General features: G+C 54.8%; 1 protein-coding gene across 5 annotated transcripts in view; it reads left to right on the top strand.

The window, feature by feature from the left end:
- The first annotated feature begins 2,195 nt into the window (after positions 1–2,195).
- MLXIPL (MLX interacting protein-like) overlaps positions 2,196–13,918 on the top strand; it is a 31,654-nt gene continuing 19,931 nt past the window's right edge. For 4 of the 5 annotated variants that reach the window (XM_011930437.1, XM_011930421.1, XM_011930429.1 and 1 more), the window contains exons 1-2: positions 2,196–2,533; positions 9,999–10,105. In XM_011930437.1, the coding sequence (XP_011785827.1) occupies positions 2,241–2,533; positions 9,999–10,105 (400 nt within the window). In that variant the 5' untranslated portion in view covers positions 2,196–2,240. The remainder of the gene's footprint in view (positions 2,534–9,998; positions 10,106–13,918) is intronic. The other variant, XM_011930447.1, reaches the window with a different exon arrangement.

Genomic DNA, 13,918 nt, shown 5'->3' with positions numbered 1-13,918 from the left:
CATTGGGAGGCCGAGGCAGGCTGATCACGAGGTCAGGAGATTGAGACCAACCTGGCTAACACGGTGAAACCGTCTGTACTAAAAATGCAAAAAATTAGCCGGGCGTGGTGGCGAGCTCCTGTAGTCCCAGCTACTTGGGAGGTTGAGGCAGGAGAATGGTGGGAACCCACGAGGCGCAGCTTGCTGTGAGCGGAGATGCGCCGCTGCATTCCAGCCTGGGTGACAGAGCGAGACTCCATCTCAAAAAACGAAACAAACAAAAAAATTAGTTGGGCATGGTGGCACGCACTTGTAATCCCAACTACTCAGGAGGCTGAGGCAGGAGAATCGCTTGAACCCGGGAGGCAGAGGTTGCAGTGAGCCGAGATCATGCCATTGCACTCCAGCCTGGGGGACAGAGTGAGCCTCCATCTCAAAATAAATAAATAAATAAAATATATAAATAAATAAAAATACAAAGAAGCAGGAACAAAAGCTGGACTTTAGTGTCAGTGAGAGAAAGGGATCAGAGCTCCTGGGTAGATGCCAGCCTGGGGGATGTCCACCTTCCAGTGAGCCACACATCCCCACCAGTAACGGTCCCTCAAGGCTCCCCTTGGGCGTCTCTGTGCAGCTGAAGTAATGATCACAATTTTTTTTAAAATATATATTTTTCTTAAGTATTTTATTTTATTTATTTATTTATATTTTTATTTTTTTGAGACTGAGTCTTGCTCACCGCCCGGGCTGGAGTGCAGTGGCGGCATCTCGGCTCACTGCAAGCTCCGCCTCCTGGGTTCACACCTTCTCCTGCCTCAGCCTCCGGAGTAGCTGGGACTACAGGCGCCCACCACCACATCCGGCTAATTTTTTGTATTTTTAGTAGAGACGGGGTTTCACCGTGTTAGCCAGGATGGTCTCGATCTCCTGACCTCGTGATCTACCCACCTAGGCCTCCCAAAGTGCTGGGATTACAGGCGTGAGCCACCGCATCCGGCCTATTTTATTTTTTGAAATAGGGTCTCACTCTGTCACCCAGGCTGGAGTGCAGTAGGGTGCGATCTGCAACCTCCACCCCTCGGGCTCATGTGATTCTTCCACCCCAGCCGCCCGAGTAGCTGGGATTACAAGCCAAGCATGCACCACCACATCCGGCTAATTTTTGTATTTTTTGTAGAGACGGGGTTTTGCCATGCTGGCTAGGCTGGTCTCGAACTCCTGGCCTCAAGTGATCCACCCACCTTGGCCTCCCAAAGTGCTGGGATTGCAAGTGACAGCCACCGCGTCAGGCCACCATGTTAACAACCTCCTGCGGGCCAGGCCCTTCAGGGGCATTGCCTGGCGCTTACCACATCAGGCCCCTGAGAGGTGGGGGCTTCCAGCTCTATGGAGGACCCAGAGGAACTAATATGGGGTCGGGGGGCGGAGGTGGAGGGCAGGAGTTAAGTGAGGGGGTATGGTGATCTCTGGCCTCACAAGAGGGTGCCCCTGAAAGCACAAACCCCAGGTCCTGAGGCGCTTTCAGGTTCAGGTGTGATAGGGGACCCTTTTGTTGTTGAGACAGATTGTCTATCATCCAGGCTGGAGTGCAGTGGCGCGATCTCCGCTCACTGCAGCCTCAACCTCTTGGTATCAAGCGATCCTCCCACTTCAGCCTTCCCAGTAGCTGGGACTACAGGTACATGCCACCATGCCTGCACCTGTTTTTTGCACCATAATTTTTGTATGTTTTGTAGAGACAGGGTTTTGCCATGTTGTTGAACTCCTGGGATCAAGGGATCCTCCCTCCTCAGCCTCCCCAGTAGCTGGTATTACAGGCTCTCTCCACTATGCCTGGCTAACTTTTGCATTTTTTGGTAGAGATAGGGGTCTTACCATATTGCTCAGGCTGGTCTCGAACTTCTGACCTCAAGCCATCTTCCCACCTTGGCCTCCTAAAGTGCTAGGGTTACAGGCATGGGCCCCTGGCGCCCGGCCTGACCCTTCTTAAGATCCCTTTGGAGCAAACTAGGGGAGGCTCTGTTAGGACTCCAAGGAGAGACGGGAAGGGAGATGGGGCCAACCCGCCGGAGCTCCAGGGCACCGGGTTCTCACCTGGCGCAAGGACTATGCTAATACAAGACCCGCCCCGCCCCAGGCCCCGCCCATCAGAGCGCCCTATGGGCGGGGGCGGGGCTATGTTAATGAGGCTGGCCTGGCCACGAGCTGTTCCCCGCGCTGCACGGAGCCCGCACCAGGCGGTGGCGGCGGAGGCGACAGCCATGGCCGGGGCGCTGGCAGGTATGGCTGCGGGCTTGCAGGTCCCGCGGGTCGCTCCCAGCCCAGACTCGGACTCGGACACGGACTCGGAGGACCCGAGTCTCCGGCGCAGCGCGGGCGGCTTGCTCCGCTCGCAGGTCATCCACAGCGGTCACTTCATGGTGTCGTCGCCGCACAGCGACTCGCTGCCCCGGCGGCGCGACCAGGAGGGGTCCGTGGGGCTCTCCGACTTCGGGCCTCGCAGTATCGACCCCACACTCACACGCCTCTTCGAATGCTTGAGCCTGGCCTACAGGTGAGGGTGGCTCGGGGCCCCGACGGCCTCGGCCTCCAGATGGGGACTGGGGGGTCCGAGGCAGGACTGCGCGCTTGGTCCCTCAACACCCCACCCGAACCCGGTCCTGCGGCTCCCGGAGGCTCCGATCACGCCCTGAACATCCCCTTTCTCCAAGCCCTGAGGTCCTCCTTTCGCGGCCCAGCCCGCTGGCCCCCGACGGACCCGCGCTTTTCTGATTCCCATTCCTCCCCCATCCCCTCTTCCTCGAGGCGCAGACCGCCTGCGCCCCGCCTCTACCTGGACCACTGGTCCCCTTTCTCTGGTCCCGGCCCCTCCGTCCCTCCAAAAATGCCAGGAGTCCCAGGTCCCTAGGCCACCCGCGCCCATCCCCACTCTCCAAACTGGAGCCACTCCACCCGACCCCCTGCAGGCCTGGGCCTTCTCCCCAGCAGCCCCGGCCCAGGCCTGCCCTATTCCTGGACCCTGAGATACTCCCAGCTCCCCTGATTGTCTCAGTTCATAACCAAAGTGGACTGAAACTGGCCCACTCTCTCCCGGGCCCATCCAACTCCCCGCAGTTGCTGAGACACCTCTTCTTGATCTGCTACGTCAAGGGTGGCGGGAGGAGGATGTCCCAGAAATGTCCAAGAGGCACAGCTCGCTGAGGTTACGCCGGTGCCCGGGAGGCCTGGGTTCGCCTACCCGCGTCGCCGCACTAGGCTGAGCGCCCGTCGCTGCCTGGGACCCCCTCTTAGCGCCTCAGAGAGCGCACAGGCCGCGCCCCGCTTCCGCTCCACGCCCCGCGTCCCAGAGGAGGGCGCGAACCCGAGGCCTGGCCCAGTGCCCTGGAGCAAAGTTCCCCGGAGCGGAGGGGCCAGTATAAATTATCAACCGAAAACCCACAGGGGAGAAGGGGGGATCGGCCGGCCTTGATCTTTTCTCTGTGCAAATATTCCTCTTCCTCTGCGGCGCCTCCTCCCCTTCTGAGAACCGCTGGCTACTGATCGGCACCTGCCGCCCTGCAGGGGAGCGGGAGCTGGGGTGGGGACTGTCGGGGGAGTATTGCCTGCCCCCAACCGCGGCCGCCTAGCGGCGACCCCATTGGCTGGAGGCGGAGTAACCTTGGCCCACAAGCTCTGGCCCCGGGCCCAGGTCATGTTGCAACCCGATCGGCCAGGGCGCCGGACCCGTGTGGAAAGTTCAGATTCCCGTCCCTTCTCCCTCCCTCCCCAAATGTCACGCGACTGCCTGGGACAGGGCATCTGAGGTCCCGGTACACCGAATGCCGGCATTCCTCCTTCTACGGGTCTCCCATTCCCCACCCACCCCCAACTTTGACTTCTCATTATATACTACACGTCAGTCTACTTGTGGGGGGGGCCTCACTTCCAACCCCCACTCCTGACCATGTGTGACCAAAGAGGAGAGGTTGTGGGGAGCTGGCAAGGTAAGGGACAGAGCGCAGCCCAAAAACTGCCCCCCTAAGAGGCTGACTCAAGGCTGATTTAACCCCAGTCAGGGATAGCTGGGGTAGAGAGATTTCTTCCCAAATACCCAAATATTAATATATTAATAGTAAATCTCTCTGGCTGGGCACAGTGGCTCCTGCCTGTAAGCCCAGCACTTTAGGAGGCCAAGGTTCTCATCCAAGGATTTCTTGAGCCCAGGAGTTGGAGACCAGCCTGAGCAACATACTGAGAACCTGTCTCCACCAAAAAAAAAAAAAAAAATTTTTTTTTTTTTGAGAGGAGTCTTGCTCTTGTTGCCCAGGCTGGAGTGCAGTGGTGCGATCTCAGCTCACTGCAACCTCTGCCTTCCCGGTTCAAGAGAATCTGCTGTCTCAGCCTCCTGAGTAGCTGGGATTACAGGCGCCCACCATGTCCAGCTAATTTTTTGTATTTTTAGTAGAGATTTCACCATGTTGGCCAGGCTGGTCTCAAACTCCTGACCTCAGGTGATCCGCCCGCCTTGCCCTCCTGAAGTGCTGAGATTACAGGCATGAGGCACTACGCCTGGCCAAAAAAATGTTTTTTGATCAGCCAGGTGTGATGGCGCATTCCTATTCCCAGCTGAGGTGGGAGGATCACTTCAGCCCAGGAGGTTGAGGCTCCAGTGAGACATGATCGTGCCACTGCACTCCACTCATAGAGATAGAGTGAGACCTTGTTGGAAGGGAGGGAAGGAAGAAGGAAGGAAGGAAGGAAGGAAGGAAGGAAGGGAGGGAGAGAGGGAGAGAGGGGGAGGGAGGGAGATGGAGGGAGATGGAGGGAGGGAGGGAGATGGAAGGAGATGGAAGGAGATGGAGGGAGATGGAGGGAGATGGAGGGAGGGAAGGACATGGAGGGAGATGGAGGGAGATGGAGGGAGGGAGGGAGATGGAGGGAGATGGGGGGTTGGCTCAGTACCAGAAGAGCTTCTAGATTTCCCCATTTGGTAGAGGAAAAGCCCTGAGGCTTGAACTGGGACAGTGTTTTCATCTTCAAAGACCCCCAGTTCCAGGGGTTCCCTGGAGGGGTTCCCTGCAGTTACAGGGACTGAGTGTCCCAGGGAAGTGACTGTATGGGAAGAGACAGTAAGGCAGAGACTTCAGAAGGTGGTGGGAAGAATGACCAGCTTGACCCAGGGACCCGCCTGAACCAGGGACCAGCCTGACCCAGAGGCCAGCCTGCAGAGGCCTGGCAGGGTTTCACCCTCCACAGGGTAGCGTGGGCAGAGGGAGGATCGAGGAGGCCGTGTTCCGTGGCTCCATGGGTGGAAGCCCCAGGGAGGCAGTTTCTGGAAGCTTCAAGGAAGCACTTGTTCATGGTCAGAGCTGGCTAGCTTAGGAAGAGGGGCCTCGAGGGTGCAGGGGAGCAAACAGGACCTGGTTAGGGGGCAGTCTAAAAGGAATTCCTGAAAGGTGGGCGGTGGACAGCTGAACTTGGAGTTTTCTCCACTCTCTCTCTGAGTCTGAGTTTTCTTCTCCTTCTTCTTGTTTATTTATTTATTTATTTTGGGAGACGGAGTCTCACTCTGTTGCCCAGGCTGGAGTGCAGTGGCATGATCTCAGCTCACTGCAACCTCCGTGTCCTGAGTTCAAGCAATTCTCATGCCTCAGCCTCCAGAGTAGATTACAGGAATGCGCCACCATCCCCAGCTAATTTTTTTATTTTCAGTAAAGACAAGGTTTCATCATGTTGGCCAGGCTGGTCTCGAACTCCTGACCTCAAGTGATCTGCCCACCTCGGCCTCCCAAAGTGATGGGATTACAGGTATGAGCCATTGCATCCTACCTTTTTCTTTCTTTCTTTTTTTTTTTTCAAGACGGAGTCTCGCTCTGTTGCCCAGGCTGGAGTGCAGTGGTGCTATCTGAGCTCACTGCAACCTCCATCCCACAGGTTCAAGCAATTCTCTGCCTCAGCCTCCCGAGCAGCTGGGATTACAGGCGCCCGCCACCACGCCTGGCTAGTTTTGTTTGTTTGTTTGTTTTTTGGTAGAGATGCGGTTTCACCATGTTGGCCAGGCTGGTCTTGAACTCCTGACCTTGTGATCCACCCGTCTCAGCCTCCCAAAGTGCTGGGATTACAGGCGTGAGCCACCGGGCCCAGCCCTTTTCTTCTTTTAATAGTCTTTTTTGTTGTTGTTGCTGTTTGTTTGTTGTTTAGACAGAGTCTCGCTGTGACGCCCAGGCTGGAGTGCAGTGGTGTGATCTCGGCTCACTGCAACCTCTGCCCCCCGGGTTCCAGTGGTTCTCCTGCCTCAGCCTTCCGAGTAGTTGGGATTGCAAGCATGTGCCACCATGCCCGGCTAATTTTTGTATTTTTAGTAGAGACAGCGTTTCTCCATGTTAGCCAGGCTGGTCTTGAACTCCTCACCTCAGGTGATTCGCCCTCCTCGGCCTCCCAAAGTGCCACCGCGCCCGCCCCTTTTAATAGTTTTAAATAGAGACAAGGTCTCACTGTGTTGCCCAGCTGGTCCTGAACTCCTGGGTTCAAGCAGTCCTCTCCCCTCAGCCTCCCAAAGTGCTGAGATTACAGACCTGAGCCACTGCTCCCCGTCAGACTTTTCTATTGGTCATAGAAGTTGTTTTTTATGAGTCGGGTTCTCACTCTGTTGCCCAGGTTGGAGTGCAGTGGCGTGATTACAGCTCACTTCAACCTTGAACTCCTGGGCTCAAGTGATCTTTCCACTGCAGCCTCCTGAGTAGCTGGGACTAGAGGTGTGCACCACTATGCCCAGCTAACTTTTATTTTATTTTATTTTATTTTGAGATGGAGTCTCACTCTGTTGCCCAGGCTGGAGTTCAATGGCACTATCTTGGCTCACTGCAACCTCCGCTTCCTGGGTTCAAGCAATTCTTCTTGCCTCAGCCTCCCGAGTAGCTGGGATTACAACTGCCTGCCACCACCATGCCTGGTTGATTTTTTGTATTTTTAGTAGAGATGGAGTTTCACCACGTTGGCTAGGCTGATCTCGAACTCCTGACCTCAGGTGACCCACCCGCCTCGGCCTCCCAAAGTGCTGGGGGATTATAGGCGTGAGCCATGCACCTGGCCCCAGCTAACTCTTAAACTGTAGAAACAGGGTCTCACTATGTTGCCCAGGCTGATCTCAAACTCCTGGCCTCCTACAGTCCTCCTGCCTTGGCCTTCCAAAGTGCTGGGATTACAGGTGTGAGCCATATCCAGCCAGACATAAAAAGTTCTTGAACCCTAGCTTTAGGCTCTTGTTCCAGGCTGAGTCTCTTCTCTCATAGTCCCAACTCCTTTTCTTCCTCCTGGGCTTGGATATTGTCACTGTCACATCTCCTCTAACCCTGCCTGGGCCCTGAACATCATAACCTTAGCAAGGAAGGGGGAGGGAAGGCAGGCAGGTCGAGGGTGCAACACGGGGCGATCAGAATGGGCTGGGAGGTTGCTGGGATACTGACAGGGACCACAGACTCAGAAGTCCCCGACCAGGTGCCACAGAAGAAGCTGGCCCAGGAGGTAGCAGAGTCTCCCCCCACTCCCCACCCCCATGTCTTCCTACCAAACAGATGGTGTTTATCTAATTCCCAGAGGGAGGGGGCCAGCCAGTGGCCCAGGGAGCTGGGCTGTGTATCTTATTTGGGTAATGAGGCCTGTTGTCCCTGGTGGGGTGGGGGTCCCCCACCCCAAAGCAAACACAGGAGCTTGGAGACCAGGGAGGAGAGAGGGCCCAATGACCAATGCACTCAAGGGGAAAGAGGCTGCAGAGTCAGACTGGCTCCCACCCATGTTTCACCCCCAGAATGCAGGAAAGATCCCTGGAGGAAGCAGGCGTGGTTTTCTGAAAGACTAAACCTTGGGGGCCAGGCACGGTGGCTCACGCCTGTCATCCCAACACTTTGGGAGGCCAAGGTGGGCGGGGCACTTGAGGTCAAGAGTTCGAAACCAACCAGGCCAACATGGTGAAACCCCGTCTCTACTAAAAATAGAAATTGAGCCGGGCATCGTGGCATATGTCTATAATCCCAGCTACTCAGGAGGCCGAGGCATTAGAATCGCTTGAACCTGGGACGTGGAGGTTGCAGTGAGCCAAGATCATGCCATGGCACTCCAGCCTGGGCGGCAGAATGAGGCTCCATCTCAAAAAAAAGGCTAAGACTTGGGGCCTCAGCCTTCTCATCTGAGCAAGGGAGAAAAAGGTGTGCTAGAGGGGACTGGTACACAACCCTGGCTTGTGGATGGAGAGGAGAGAGGGAGGGAGAGACTGGCAGAGGGTCTAAGATCTTGAATGTCTTAGCCTCCTGGGTCAGCTTCCTAGAGGCAGCAGACTTGGCCTGAGCCTAGCAGGACCCTCACCAGTGTAAACTCTTCCATCCAGTGGATTTTTTTTTTCCTTCAAGACAGGATCTTGCTCTGTCACCCAGGCTGAGTGCAGTGGTGTGATCATAGCTCACTGTAGCCTCAAACTCCTGGGCTGAAGAGATCCTCCGACCTCTGCCTCCCTAGTAGCTAGGACTACAGGCGCATGCCGCCACCCCCGGCTAGTTTTAAAGTTTTTTTGTAGAGATGGGGTCTTGCCATGCTGCCCAGGCTAGTCTCAAACTCTTGGGCTCAAGCAACCCTCCCGCCTTGGCCTCCCAAAGTGGTGGGATTACAGCCGTGAGCTACCGCGCCCAGCCCACCCTGTGGATTTGATGGACAGCTAAGGTTAGAGTGAGGGTGCTCTGTCTCCATGGATACCATTCCCCAGTCCTGGCTGTCTTCCTTTGGGATCTGCTGGTTCATTGTCTTCTGCAGAGCTCTGAGAAGAGCACACCTTCTCGCTGAGTCCAGGTTGCCATCCTGGGATTCTGGGCATGGCAGACACCAAAAGGACTGTACGATGGAGGCAGTGACTGCCACTCTCTATAAAGAGGCACCCTTGACCAGGCACGGTGGCTCATGTCTGTAATCCCAGCACTTTGGGAGGCCAAGGTGGGCAGATCACTTGAGGTTAGGAGTTTGAGACCAGCCTGGCCAACATGGTGAAACCCCGTCTTTACTAAAAATACCAAAAAAAATTAGCCGAACGTGGTGGCACACACCTGTAATCCCAGCTACTCAGGAGGCTGAGGCATGAAAATTGTTTGAATCCGGGAGATGGAGGTTGCAGTGAGCTGAGATCCGACCACTGCACTCCAGCCTGGATGATAGACTGAGACTCCGTCCTAAAAACAAAACAAAACAAAACAAAACAGAGGCTCCCTCTCTACCAGGCAAACCACGGCCATCCCCTTTGCCTCTCCTGGGCCTAAGGAGGCCTGAGTGACCTCAGACCTGCCCCTTTCCTCCCTGACTCAATAAGTTATTTATTTATTTTTTTTTGAGATGGAGTTTCACTCTTGTTGCCCAGGCTGGAGTGCAGTGGTGCAATCTCGGCTCACTGCAACATCCGCCTCTCAGGCTCAAGCAATTATCCTGCCTCAGCCTCCTGAGTAGCTGAGATTACAGGTGTGCGCCACCACACCCAGCTAATTTTGTATTTTTAGTAGAGACAGGGTTTCAGTATGTTAGACTAGGCGGGTCTCGAACTCCTGACCTCAGGCGATCCACCCGCCTTGCCCTCCCAAAGTTCTGGGATGATAGGCTTGAGCCACCACGCCCAGCCCAGGAAGGTCATTTCTTATTCTCTTAAGTAAGAAATGGGCTTGAGCACTGTCCCCAGGCAGCCTCCAAGATACACCTGTGAGGCCACTGGACATCGCTGTTCCCAGGGCTGAGCTGATCCACAGGTTTCAGCGTGGCTTTTGTTCTGTAGTAGATTGACAAACAGGTCTCCCCAGGGAACACAGGGGCCACTGGTGGGAGTCTGGAAGGGGATTTTGAAGGTCTGACTCTCCAGGTAGGAATTTCAGGCAGGTTGGGTTGGGGGACCAGATTTGGAAGGTCCCCTCAAATGCCAACCATAGATGGATGTCAAGTGCATAGGGAATATGGGGACCAGCCTCTGTGGCAGCACCGGATCTCCCTAACCTCACTCCTCTCCCCTTTGACAGTGGCAAGCTGGTGTCTCCCAAGTGGAAGAATTTCAAAGGCCTCAAGCTGCTCTGCAGAGACAAGATCCGCCTGAACAACGCCATCTGGAGGGCCTGGTATATCCAGTGTGAGTGGGCACCACCAGCCTCCCCAGCCGGGAGGGACCGCCCCCTCCAACTCTCCTGCCAGAGGGTTCTACATGATGGCTGCCCAGGAAAACCCCCAGGGCCCTCAAGGCCAGCACTAGCAGAGTTCTGCCAACTTTTTTTTTTTTTTTTTTGAGACATAGTCTTGCTCTGTTGCCCAAGTTAGAGTGCAGTGGTGCCATCTCGGCTCACTGCAACTTCCGCCTCCTGGGTTCAAGCCATTCTCCTGCCTCAGTCTCCCAAGTAGCTTGGACTGCAGGCACCCACCACCATGCCCAGCTAATTTTTGTATTTTTCATAGAGACAGGGTTTCACCATGTTGGCCAGGCTGCTCTCGAACTCCTGACCTCAAGTGATCTGCCCACCTTGGTCTCCCAAAGTGCTGGGATTACAGGCATGAGCCACCATGCCCTACCCTGACAGCCTTTTAGGGGGAGACCAGGCCCCCAGCACCAGGACTCCTGAACAGCTCCTGACCTCCAGGGGGTCTCGGGAAATGTGTCCCAAAGGGCGCTTTCCACTGTGAAGCTGGGCACAGCAGAGGTCACCCCTCAGTAGCACTAGGGTAGGCTGAGATTTGGGGTACAGTTTAAAGCCCATTTTGCATCCCAGTAGCATAGTCAGGTGCCTTGAATGCCAGGGTGAAAAGGGCCATTAGACACTAGCGGGGCCAACTGCATCACTTTGTAAATGGAGAAACTGAGGATCCCGCATGGGTCTCCATCAGCCTTTCATTGAAGTCCTTCCTGAATATCCAGTAGGTGCCCACCATGGAGAATTGGGCAGAGGGGATCCAGAGAGGCCATGCCATCTAGTGGAAGGAACTCTGGACTTAGAGTTGCCCAGAGCTAGTTCCTCCACCCCATCTCTGCCCCTTGCTGGCTGTGTGACTTCAGGCTAGTTGCCTACCCTCTCTGAACCTGCTTCCTTATCTATAAAAATGAAGCCACGGTGGCTCACTCCTATAATTCCAGCACTTGGGGAGGCCAAGGTGGGCGGATCACGAGGTCAGGAGATCGAGACCATCCTGGCTAACACGGTGAAACCCCATGTCTACTAAAAATACAAAAAAATTAGCCGAGTGTGGTGGTGGGCGCCTGTAGTCCCAGCTAATCGGGAGGCTGAGGCAGGAGAATGGCGTGAACCCGGGAGGTGAAGATTGCAGTGAGCGGAGATCACGCCACTGCACTCCAGCCTGGGCGACAGAGCGAGACTCTGTCAAAAAAAAAAAACGAGGCCAATAGTCCTACCTTTCCTTTCGTGGTTGGTATGGAGACAACAGGTATTCAAGGGTGTTGCCGCTAAGCTGGTGTCCAATACATGATGTACCCTTGAGAAGGTCACATTCATTTGGGAACACCCCACTCCCCATGGCAGGGCAGCAGAGGCAGAGAGGACTTGGGTCCATCAGCCCTGTGTTGGGACTGTATCCAGCTCAGGTTCTGCTGCAGGATCAAAGGCTGCACTCAGCTGGGAATGCAAAGCCCCAGAGAGACCACACGCAGTATTCTCTGTTCTCGCCCCACTGGATTTCATCCAAGCAGGGAGAGGACATGTTTTCTGGTTTCCATTTACCTACATGCCAGGCACTTTTGTAAATCACCTTATTTAAGGCTTCCTAGCAACCCTGGGAGATAGGTTTTATTACCACCATTTTATGGATCAGCAACTGAGGCTCAGAAGGCAAGTGACGTATTCAGGTTCACAGAGCGTAAAAGAAGCAGAGCTGCGGCTGGCTGGAAGTCCACAGTTCCCCGACTCCAAATTGTGTGTGGGGGAGTGTTTCATTTTGTTTTGTTTTGTTTTGTTTTGTTTTGTTTTTGGAGACGGAGTCTAGCTCTGCCGCCCAGGCTGGAGTGCAGTGGCGCGATCTCGGCTCACTGCAAGCTCCGCCTCCCGGGTTTACGCCATTCTCCTGCCTCAGCCTCCCGAGTAGCTGGGACTACAGGCGCCCGCCATCTCGCCCGGCTGGTTTTTGTATTTTTTAGCAGAGACGGGGTTTCACCGTGTAGCTCAGGATGGTCTCGATCTCCTGACCTCGTGATCCACCCGTCTCGGCCTCCCAAAGTGCTGGGATTACAGGCTTGAGTGTTTTGTTTTTTAATGTGAAGTTTCGTTTATGTCGCCCATGCTGGAGTGCAGTGGCGTGATCTTGGCTCACTGCAACCTCCATCTCCCGGGTTTAAAAGATTCTCCTGCCTCAGCCTCCTGTACCGCTCCTGGGGCAAGAAGGACTTTCCAATTTGTGTTGTTTCATGTTGTTTGTTTACTTCCCTTATCTGTCCCGCTAAGCTGTGGGCACCAAGTAGCTGGGATTACAGGCGCCTGCCAAATTTTGTATTTTTAGTGGAGACAGGGTTTCACCATTTTGGCCAGGCTGGTCTCGAACTCCCGACCTCAGGTGATCTGCCCGCCTCAGCCTCCCAAAGTGCTGGGATTATAGGCATGAGCCACCACACCCAGCCTACAGAAGAAAATTTTGATGACAGTTGAGGCATGATGTCACCCGGGGTCCTCACCCAGACACACTGGTCTCCAGCTATTGTACAAGTTGCTGGAAGGACCTTAGGTTCGGAATCAGACAGAGTGAGGTTTCAGTCAAGCCCTAGCACCCCCTAACTGTGTGGGCTTGGGAAAGTCTCCAGCCTCCCAGAGAGTAAGATTGCGAAGCTTGTGAAGATGGGAATGACAGGTCCTATTTGTTTTTTCTTGGTTTTCTTTTTTGGAAACAGTCTTGCTCTGTCATCCATGCTGGAGTGCAATGGCACGATCTCAGCTCACTGCAACCTTCACCTCCCAGCTCAAGCAACTATTGTGCCTCAGCCTCCCAAGTAGCTGGGACTACGGGCGCCTGCCACCATGCCTGGCTAATTTTTGTATTTTCAGTAGAGACGGGGTTTTGCCATGTTGCCCAGGCTGGTCTTGAATTCCTGGCCGCAAGTGATCTGCCCACCTCGGCCTCCCAAAGTGCTGGGATTACAGGCACAAGCCACTGCACCTGGCTAATAGGTCCTATTTCTGAGGTTCACAGAGTTTCCAGTGAGATCATCCGTGTCTCACTGCCATAGTCATAGCAGCACGTGACACACATACAACAAATGTCAAGACCCCTCCTCCTCCCTAAACGCCAAAGGTTTGAAGGTGGGCTTCATGGGAGTGGGGAGGAGAGGGGCTGCTTGGCTTGATGCCCCTAATGTCTCGCCTTAGGGCTCAAGCAAGAAGGGCTCTGCCACCCCCTGCAGGCTCCTAGCCTCTAAGATCCTTCCTTTCGTGATCCAACAGTCATTCTCCCACACTCTGAAATCGTCTTGGTTTCCTGGGAGCTCCCCAGCACTTTGCACCGCTCTTGGGGCAAGAAGGACTTTCCACTTTACATTGTCTGGTGTTGTTTGTTTACTTTCCTTATCTATCCCACTAAGCTGTGGGCATCCTGCCTGATTCATCCACGTGTCCTGTCCCAGTATCTGTCCCAGCATAGGTGCAAAGGGTTAGGCGGCTGAATGAAGGCATGAACTTATCAGTGTTAAACAAAGCCTGCCCCAGCCCCCAGGAAGGCACAGCCTTTCCATGAGAAACAGTCCAGAGCATGGGATCGCTGGGCTGGGGAGGGGAGAACCACTTGGCCCTGACTCTCTGAGAGCCCTGGACAAACTTTTTTTTCTTTTTTTTTTTTTTTTTGAGACGGAGTCTCACTCTGTTGCCCAGGCTGGAGTGCAGTGGCGCGATCTCGGCTCACTGCAACCTCCGCCTCCCGGGTTCAAGCAATTCTCCTGCCTCAGCCTCCTGAGTAGCTG

This window comes from Colobus angolensis, unplaced genomic scaffold, assembly GCF_000951035.1.
Source record: "Colobus angolensis palliatus isolate OR3802 unplaced genomic scaffold, Cang.pa_1.0 Scaffold120, whole genome shotgun sequence".
Classification (NCBI taxonomy): Eukaryota; Metazoa; Chordata; class Mammalia; order Primates; family Cercopithecidae; genus Colobus; species Colobus angolensis.
The sequence above is the reverse complement of the archived record's forward strand: the minus strand, read 5'-3'. Positions and strand labels throughout refer to the sequence as shown.